This window comes from Uranotaenia lowii, chromosome 1 (genome assembly GCF_029784155.1).
Source record: "Uranotaenia lowii strain MFRU-FL chromosome 1, ASM2978415v1, whole genome shotgun sequence".
NCBI classification, from domain to species: Eukaryota; Metazoa; Arthropoda; class Insecta; order Diptera; family Culicidae; genus Uranotaenia; species Uranotaenia lowii.
In genome coordinates, this window is record NC_073691.1 from 58,899,794 (window position 1) to 58,909,751 (window position 9,958).

General features: G+C 43.7%; 2 protein-coding genes across 2 annotated transcripts; both read right to left on the reverse strand.

The window, feature by feature from the left end:
• Positions 1-1,174: 1,174 nt before the first annotated feature.
• Positions 1,175-1,917, reverse strand: LOC129739330 (eukaryotic translation initiation factor 4E-like). Its single transcript, XM_055730741.1, has one exon. The coding sequence runs from the start codon at positions 1,765-1,767 to the stop codon at positions 1,282-1,284; it is 486 nt and encodes a 161-aa protein (XP_055586716.1). The 5' UTR covers positions 1,768-1,917; the 3' UTR covers positions 1,175-1,281.
• A 3,619-nt stretch (positions 1,918-5,536) lies between these two features.
• On the reverse strand, positions 5,537-7,849 carry LOC129760393 (uncharacterized protein K02A2.6-like). The gene is made up of 3 exons (XM_055758043.1): positions 7,683-7,849; positions 5,938-7,539; positions 5,537-5,750 (listed from the first exon to the last, which is right to left on the reverse strand). The coding sequence occupies exons 1-3, from the start codon at positions 7,847-7,849 to the stop codon at positions 5,537-5,539; spliced, it is 1,983 nt and encodes a 660-aa protein (XP_055614018.1).
• Positions 7,850-9,958: the final 2,109 nt, after the last annotated feature.

A 9,958-nucleotide genomic window follows, 5' to 3' on the forward strand; every position in this document is an offset into this window, starting at 1 on the left:
AAATAGTTAACTTATCTCAAATAAGCAATGACTCAATTGAATCAGAAATTAAAAAGTTTATCAGTACTTAGCATAATGTCTCATTCAGTTCAGTCGTTACCTTTTTCCGATAGCCAGTGGCTATTCCACCCAAATGTCAGATCGATAATGATAATTGACCGATACCTGTATCGATTGACTGGCGATCTTACTCATTATTATTTACCCAGGCCCGATTATATGGAATGACATTGCGAAGGGCGCAAAATGGCGCCATTAAAATTGGTCATTACTGTCGGTCCACCAGCATCAATTAATGTTGTTGGCCCGTAATTTAAACTGATGCGATGGTTAAAAGGCGCTCCGGGGGGGTCAATTTTACACTAGAGACCTTTAGCAGATGAACTTTTAAGGGTGAATTAAGCGATCATGCAATTTATGCTAGAGTTGACTGGTTTATGATAAGGGGTTTGGTGCTTATTATCATGTGATGTTGGTTTTTAACGTCAATGGAGGTGACAATGAAACTTAATTGTAAGTTCAGATTTCAGAGTTTGAAATTTATTTTTTTTCCACCATTTTGTCATTATCAAGTTTTCATCTATCCTATCAATTAATAAACATTGTTTTTTTTTAAATCTTATCAAACTCACTAGATTTAATTAATTGATTGATGGCTATTTGAACTCCTTTCAATTTTGTGCCCAATGAGGTGATAAGATTTCCCAGATTGATTTGAATCGGAATCAGCTCGTATCATTCGGAGATGCGTAATCACTGATTAAATCGAAAACAAGTAGTATTGCCAATTAGTGTTTTCAGATTGCCGAATTGGTGGTTTTACAAATCACTGCGCAGACCAATCAGTAGGATTAGTGGAGCGATATGCAGTGTGATTTATGATTTTTTCTTAAATTTTCCAACTGGTTTAATCGCCATCAACAATAATGAGCAGGTACCACTTTGCGTTAATACAGGCATGTCAAACTGGAGGTTCGCGGGCCACATGCGGCCCGCGTAGCCTCGTCTCAAATTGTCACAAAAAAAAACACCACTGATTTTTATGTAAAATATTACTGCAAAAAAACTAAAGCTGAATGTACCGATTTAATTGACTTTGGCTGCGGCCCTTGTAACAGGAGGTTTCTTATGGTCGTCGCCACAAATGAAAAAACGAGAACACAATTTTTTTTTAATTCACCCACCCAATCTCCTTCATTACAATTATTGTTCGGACGTGGAAAAAAAACGACTTACAGCTTTCTCCTGCATCGGCGCGTCCCGGTTCATGACGGTGGAGGTTCAAATCGCAATTTTATCCATCTTCTGGCGAATGTTCCCGACGGCACCGCAAATTTCTTCAGGATTATCGAAAACCTCGCCAATCCGACACAATATCGTATCCAGCCAATATTTGTCCAATTCGTGGTGCTGCTGCCGGGGCACGTTGATCACCCACCGGCCGCCGCGGAAATTCTTCTCGTCGTCCCACATGGGGCGGATGCCCTGCTCGAACAGCGAACAATCGCACTCGGTCTTCAGGTCCGACGGGCTCTTGAACTGGTTGTATAATCTCCAGAAGTCCTCAACGGCTCCGACGGTGGCCACCTCGTTCAGGTTGTCTCCCCACGACTTGTTCTTATCCGGTTCCGGATACCAGAGCGTCCACTGGAATTGCAGCGGATGCTTGATGAGGCATTCCGGATCGACGATGCCGTCCTGGTCGGTACGATTTTGCTCGGTGCTCTCCGGTCGTTGCACAATTTCCTGTTTGGTATTGCCACCCATGATCGCAAATCGGCTTAGCTCGAGCAGACACGTTGATTCAAACCGGGGACCGGGAAATTTTTGCTTCGCTCGGGGCTTTTCGCGGGAAATCAGCCACACCTCTCCCGAACTTCGTTTTGTCGCGCTTAGACCGATGTCCGGGAATATATCCGATGACAGAACACGTTTTTTTTTCCGTTTTTCGGGAACTATGGGCTGTCGGGTTTTTTCAAAATAAGTTCGAAACAGTGGGCCAAATCTGGTCGAACAAGTTGGTTTATTTTTGATTAGGATTGGGTTTTTTAGTTGTATTTTTGCTCAAATCACACCATAATAAAAGCTCTAAAAATCAATTGTAACACCCTCTACGTCATAGAAGTTTTTTAATGCGGCCCGCACATCTAAACGAGTTTGACATGCCTGCGTTAATACTTTTATCTTCTACGTTCAGCAGAATTGTTATATTTTTTCACGTATGACACATTCCACACGCTTACGCCCTGATAGTCGAAATTTTCAAATCCTAACTCCTTCAACAAGCACTTGCTGCTTATCTTGAAATGGATGATTCAACGCGTTCGTAACTGTATGATTTTTACATTTGATACAAATAATAAATCAAAACATAAATTTGGCTTCTTCTTTAATTAATAAAAACTAATTCGTTGAATAAGCCTATATTGACAGTTCTACACGAACACCACCTTAGTGGAAGGCCTCAGCCCTAACCTCAAACCATGGGAGAACAGAATCGATTTTTGAGAAGGGCGCACGATAAACGCGATTTTCCGGTTCTAATATCGACAAATTTGCCTGTGGAAAAGCGATACACAGATGTTCGTGTTTTGATTTTTTTTGGGTGTTCAGGGGTGCCAAGTGCATTGATATTAGGAAAATGATTTTTTTTAATTGCATTGTTATTAAAAAAACCTTCTCATGAGTACAGAGAATTTGCTACTTTCCCGTTGGCTTAACACTCAAAGACCCAACGTGTGTTTTGGTTACACTATGAATCGCCTAAAGAAAAAAGATGGGATCGCCAGATCTTGTGCCTGATCAGGGGTGCCATGTGGTTTCGTCAAAAATCAGGACAACGCGAAGTTAAAAGTCAGGATTTTTCAGGACATCTGTTGTTTTATGAAAATTATAAGGATTTCTGCTTAGATTTCATAAATAAAGGCGTAATACATGTGCTGTAAACGCCTTGATTTATGCAACAACAATACGCAGCTTGTTGGCTGGCCGGTAGTTCATATCGTAAAACACCATTCAAATATCATCTGAACCGAAAATTACTATCTGTTAAATGGGATTAACTATTTTATAACCGATTTATTCGATTTTCTCATAGTTTAACTACAAATTCGATCATATTTGCGAGGTTTTTATTAAAATCAGGACAAATCAGGACATTTTAGGGACACATTTTCAATAATCAGAACAACTCGAGGGTTTTTTAAAAATCAGGCAGGACGTTCTCTCGAAAATCAGGACAAATCAGGACACCTGGCACCTCTGTACCTAATATCTAAGGAAGTTGTTAGAATTGGTTCTGCAGAATCTCCTGATTTCATTCCAAATTCTGGGGTTCCACAAGGCAGCAATTTGGGCCCTCTGTTGTTTACAATGTTCTGTAATGACATTAATTTGCTTCTTATTGGCTGTGGAGTTCTCCTGTATACGGACGACCTAAAAATATTTTTAGTCATAGATAGTTAAGCTGATTGTTACGAGTTCCAAGGGTTCCTGGACATGGTTGTGAACTGATGTGCTTATAATTTACTGGTTTTTGGTTGGTGTGTTATTACATTCCGTCGGAGGAAACTTCCATTTATATATGAATACAGCATACTGGGTGAGTCAATGCAACGTGTTAAACAGGTAGAAGGATCGTGGAGTTTTATTGGACCGTCATAAAGGGTGATACGGTAAAAATTTGGTCAATATCAACTTGACGTATTTCTTTCAATTTTGCATTTAAAAAACCTGAACACCCCTCATTTTGAAGGTGTGTGTGTAGAATGTTGCTCCTATTTTGATTTTGGAATTCACTCTTCAGTTGTCGAAATGCCGTCCAAGGAAGAAGAGCAGCGTATCAAAATTTTGCTCGCGCATCGCGAAAATCCGAGCTACTCGCACGCAAAGCTGGCAAAATCGCTTAAAGTTGCCAAATCAACCGTTACAAATGTAATTAAAGTGTTTGGGGAACGTTTGTCGACAACCAGGAAGTCTGGATCGGGGGGGAAATCGAAAACCGGTAGCCGCTGAGACGACAAAGAGAGTTGCCGGTAGTTTCAAACGAAATCCTAACCTCTCTCTCCGAGATGCCGCAAATAAGCTGGGTGTATCGTCTACAACCGTGCATCGAGGCAAAAAACGAGCCGGACTATCGACTTACAAGAAGGTAGTGACTCCAAATCGCGATGATAAACAAAATACGACGGCCAAAGCACGATCCCGGAGGCTGTACACGACGATGCTGACGAAGTTCGACTGCGTGGTAATGGACGACGAAACCTACGTCAAAGCCGACTACAAGCAGCTGCCGGGACAGGAGGAGTAGCGGATATTTTCAAGCACATGAAACTGTCAAAGTTCGCGAAGAAATATCTGGTTTGGCAAGCCATCTGTACCTGTGGCTTGAAAAGCAGCATTCTCATAGCTTCCGGGACTGTCAACCAAGAAATTTACGTGAAAGAGGGTTGAAGAAACACGGTTGTTCCGTACTGTTTTGGCCGGATTTGGCATCTTGCCATTACGGTAAAAAGGCCATGGAGTGGTACGCCGCCAACAACGTGCAGGTGGTTCCCAAGGACAAGAACCCTCCCAGCACGCCAGAGCTCCGCCCAATTGAGAAATACTGGGCTATTGTCAAGCGGAACCTAAAGAAGACCAAAAAAAAAAACTGCTAAGGACGAGCAGCAGTTCAAGGCATACTGGCTTTCTGCGGCGAAGAAGGTGGACAAGGTGGCTGTACAAAATCTGATGGCAGGGGTTAAGCGTAAGGCCCGGCAATTCGGATATGGAAAAGCGGAAGCCTAACTGAATATTTTTTTCTGAATTTTATACTAATTAAACTTGAAAATGAAATTTAATTTGATTTTTTCAATAAACGATTTCACCGATTTACACGCGTTTTCCCTTGACCAAATTTTGACCGTATCACCCTTTACTACTCCAGAACACTTTTATAATAGCGGCATGATGCCAAATCTTGCCAAAATAGCGGAGCTTCGTCGTGCTGCTGCAAGAAAGGCAAAAGGCGCTTCTGGGGGCACTCAGATTTGTAGATCTCGCCATTTACTGTGCCCTCTGCCACAAAAGGCTCACTACCCTATGGCTTGGTACCTTGTATGTATGTAGTCCAGCTCTCTTCTTTGCATTCTAGACGTAGCTCAGCAACATGACGATCTTTTTAGCCATATCACGGCTTGAGACGTTGGGATTTACTTTAATCATCCGCTTCACCTTTCCTTCCGTCTTTTTGTTCTCCGGTCCCGGTTTTCTTCCAGCTCCTTTGCAATGGTCCAACGTCATCCGCTCCGGAAACCGCTTCAACACTCTGGAGACGGTGGAATGATAAGTGTTCAACTTTTTTTCCAGCTGCCGGTACGACAGGCCAGGAAATTCCAGGTGTTTGTATTGTGTCTTGTAAATGAAAGACTGTTCTTTTCAATAGCTTAACTAAGAATGAATTTATTTTCTAATGACATTGTTAGAAGTGAAAACCATGGATTGCCTAGATTTCCACAAACTCATCTTGGATTGCTTGATCTCTAACATCTCCCCCTTAGAAAAGTTCGTAGTACTGGAAATAGGATGGCAAATGGCGGCGCTTTCGGGGTGGCGTTATTTTCGCAGCTCGTTTCCTTGTAATTCGAACCTCTTCAGGAATTCGTGGATGAGATGGACCAGCTTCATCGATGATTTCTGGCAATGTCTGCAGTTGATCTTGTTGTACGTCTGCTTCGGAATCAGCGGGTTGACCAATGTCTTCAGCTTCACTACTAGATTACGGAATCTTAAATTCTTCTAGCAAAACTTGAAGGGGAATTTGCTGCTCGGTTGACGTCATGTCTGATGCTGCTCTAATACGCAATTGATTGACATGCGATCTTATCAATCCTTTGCGTTTGGGATCATCCAGATGAACGGTATAGACGACTTGACCTTTTCGCTCGATGACGATACCTTGGGCCCAGTGTTGCTGATTTCGGATGTGAATCAAAGCAAACACTTTCTCGTTCGGCTGGAACAACCGTTGCTTGGAACCGTGCTTCTGGTTGAGGTCTGGAACGCTTCATCAAATCGAATTTGGTGCGAATTTTCCGACCCAGGAGAGCTTCAGCAGGAGATTTGTTCTGTGGAAGTGATGCGTTCGGAGTGTACCTGAAGGTTTCGAGGAAAGTCAGCAACGCTTCATCTGGATTTTTCTCCCTCATCTTGAGGAGAGCTCGTTTGAGTGTGTCGATGAAACGCTCTGCTTGACCATTGGACTGAGGATGAAAAGCTGGAGTTCTGACGTGCTCGATTCCATATTCTTGACACATCTTAGCGAAAAGTTCGGATGTGAACTGGGTACCGTTGTCAGTGACGATAGAATGTGGACAACCGAAACGGGAAATACATTCACGAACTTTCGCTACCGTTGTTGAGGCGGTTGTGTTGTTGGTTGCAAAAATTTCTGGCCATTTGGAACAAGCGTCTATAGTAACCTGATAGAATTTACCTCGAACAGGACCAGCGTAATCCAAATGTAACCGAGTCCATGGTTCCGTCGGAATTGGCCAGGAAGAGAGCGTTGATTTCACCGGAGCTTTTGCTGCTATGGCACAACTGAAACATTTCCGAACAAAATCTTCTATGTCGCAATCGATGTTAGGCCAATAGACGTAGCTTCTCGCAATCGATTTCATCCGCTTCATTCCTGGGTGACCCACGTGAAGTTGCCTTAGAACTGCTTCACGTAATGTTGCTGGAATCACGATTCGGTCCAGAAACATGACACATTCGTCGATTTCGCAAAATGAGTCCTTCCTTTTGAAAAATTGCAGCAAATCAGCGTTGGATGTGGATGATGGCCAATTGCTACGGAGAAACTGGAGCACCTTTTGGAGGGTTCTGTCCTGTTTGGTCTCGTGCAAAATTATCTGGTGATCGACTGGTAATGCTGCTACAGATTCGGCTTGTAAACTGCGTATGTCGGCTTCAAGTTGCATGCTAGCGATCACGTAGTCTTCATCTGGCTTGGAGTGTTGTCCAATTAATCTTGATAAGACGTCTGCATGCCCGAAGCTTTCAGTTGATTTGAACTCGATCTTGAAATTGTATTGTAAAAGAACGAGTGCCCACCGTTGTAGTCTGCTTGCTGTGTGGACCGGCACATCTTTCTTGGATCCAAAAATACCTAGAAGAGGCTTCTGATCGGTGTGGAGGGTAAAATGCCGGCCAAAAATTGTACAGTGGAACTTTGTGCAGGCAAAAATGAGGGCCAATACTTCCTTTTCGCCTTGGGAGTAGTTTTTCTCAGCGCTTGTGAGTGTTCGAGAAACGTGACAAACTGCCTTGATGGAACCATCGGGGAAACGGTGCAGTAGAACAGCACCAATTCCATACTGCGACGCGTCAGATGCTACAATCATCTCCAGTTTGGGATTGTAGTGGGTCAGAAGTAAGTCAGATTGCAACAGTTTCTTGAATTTGTCAAACGACTTTTGACAATCTTCCGACCAGTTCCACTTGACTTCTTTCTTGAGCAGGGCATCAAACGGGTGACGTAAATCGTGCATGGACCTGGCGAATTTCCCGTAATAGTTGATTGCTCCAAGAAACGAACGTAAAGTTGAAACATCTTTGGGTCTGGCCTGTCGATGATAGCTTTGACCTTCGATGGATCAGGACGGATTCCTGCAGCGTCTATTATGAAACCAAGGTACTTTATTTGTTGCATAAAGAAAGTACTTTTCTCGATTTTCAGATGGAAACCATACTCTTCGATGCGACCTAGCAACCGCTCGATTTCGGAAATGTGGCCCTCCAAAGTGTCATTTGCCACGATGATGTCGTCGAGATATCCGCTGGTGTCCTCCAAATCAGCGATCATGTTGTCGACAATATGTTGAAATTCTCCAGGTGCAGTTTTTACCCCCGGAGAAAGTCGGTTTAACTGGAACAGACCCTTGTGAGTGTTTATTGTCAACAGCTTTTTGGAAAATTCGCAGACCTCGACTTGTAAGCGTCCGACAAATCGATTTGTGAAAAATACTTTTTGCCGGCCAACTTTGCGAAAATGTCTTGTGGAAGCGGAAGTGGATGTTGGTTCGGGATGAGTGCTTCATTTAAGCCTGTAGAATAGTCTGCACAAATCCTCACTTTGCCGTTGGGTTTGCGCACAGCTACAATTGGAGCGGCCCATTCTGCATACGAAACCGGTGTGATGATGCCCAGATTTTGAAGTCGCTCGAGCTCTTCTTCAATCTTGGCGGTTGATGCATATGGAACCGGACGTTTCTGTCGGAATACTGGCTTGGCATTGGGCTTGACTGTTAAGGAAACCTTCTTCTTTGAACAAAGTCCCAGTTGGTCGCTGAAAACGTTGACGAATTTCTTTTGAAGACCATCGACTAGCTGAGCAGCTTGAGGGTAGCATTTTGTAGAAATCTGACGACACACCGCGTTGAACGGTACGTCCCAGAGACCAAATAGCTCGATCCATTCAGCACCGAACAAATTGAGACCACTTGCGCTGGAGACAAAACATCTTCCTTCTTTGACCGCTTCGTGTAGAGTGATTGAACAGGGGAGCCCCTTAATAAGACCCATACTGTCACCTGAAGCGTTGACAACGTTGATTGATGGTTGTTTACCAGGCGGACTGCCTAGTTGCTTGTAGACCTCTTCAGAAATTAAGCTGATATCTACTGCACTGTCCAGCTGAAGCTTAACAGCTGTACCGTTGATGTCCGCTTGAACAAATTTCCGTTTGGCAGCGATGTTCACCTGGTTGACGGAGTATATTCCTTGAGCTTGGGCTTTGGGTCGCTTTGGTTTATTGTTTTTCCTCAGGCGTGACTTCGGTTTGAAACAGGCACAATAACCATCTTTATGCCCAATCTGTTTGCAAGTTTTGCACTAATTTGTTTGATATGGGCAAAACTTGGAATAGTGCATTTCACCGCATCTCCAGCAAAGCGTGTTGGGCGTTTCAGATTGCAGTTGGCTCGAAGATTTCCGGTAGTGGGTTTGCTTCACAGCGTGTACGGATGGCTTGTTTCCGGTGCTTCCGATCATCGCAGTGTCCCGTTTCAAATTCAGAAGTCTCTGGCATTCCTCAGCCAACGAACGCAGCGTCATCGGCATTGTAGGGTTGAGCTTTCGATTTTTGAAAGTAAAGACGTTCGGATGTCGGGGTCTTTGCAGGAACTAAGGCCACACACGAAGAGCAAACATTTGAACTGGTCGGCATCAATTTCGGACAGCTTGAATTCTTCACATCTTTCGTTGACGATACCGGGATACGTGTAGAAGTCGTCAAATTGGTTTTTCTGGAGCTGGAGGCACTGGTACCGCAGATTGAAAAGTGATGTATGACGGCCAAAGATGGAATTGAGTGTGTTGATCGTCTCAGCAAACGTCGCTTCTTTTGATTTCTTCGGAAGTATGTAGTTCACATATTTCTTATGAGCTACAGTGCTAAGATTCCGGAGAAGGAGCCTAACTTTAGCAGGATCGTCCAGGTTCCGTGCGTCTTCTTCAAAAAGGTCCTCGTATTTCGCAAACCATGCTTCAAATGTAACTCCGGCTTCCGGATCGTAGTTGAATTCGTGGATTCCGCTTGACAGGGATTCGATCACAAATTCGCTCTGGTTCTGCCGGTGTGGATCTTCCGGATTCTGATGACCGTTTTGTTGACTGGATTCTTCGCCTGTGGTTTGAGCTGGAACGTTTCGTTGCCGGGTGAATTCTTCGAGCATTCGGGCTTGGTTCTCGAGTATCCGCAAAAGACTAGCTTCGAACTCTGGAGACATCGTAACTGCTTGAGTGGATTCTTGAATTCGTCGCCAAAAACTATTGTGTCTTGTAAATGAAAGACTTGTAACCCATCCAGTGCTACGATCGACTATGGTATTAACTTCGATGCCTTGGACATGGTATTGTCCCTCCACCCAGAGAAGGGCATGAAAGTTAGGAGAAACCTTTGTTCCTACACTTA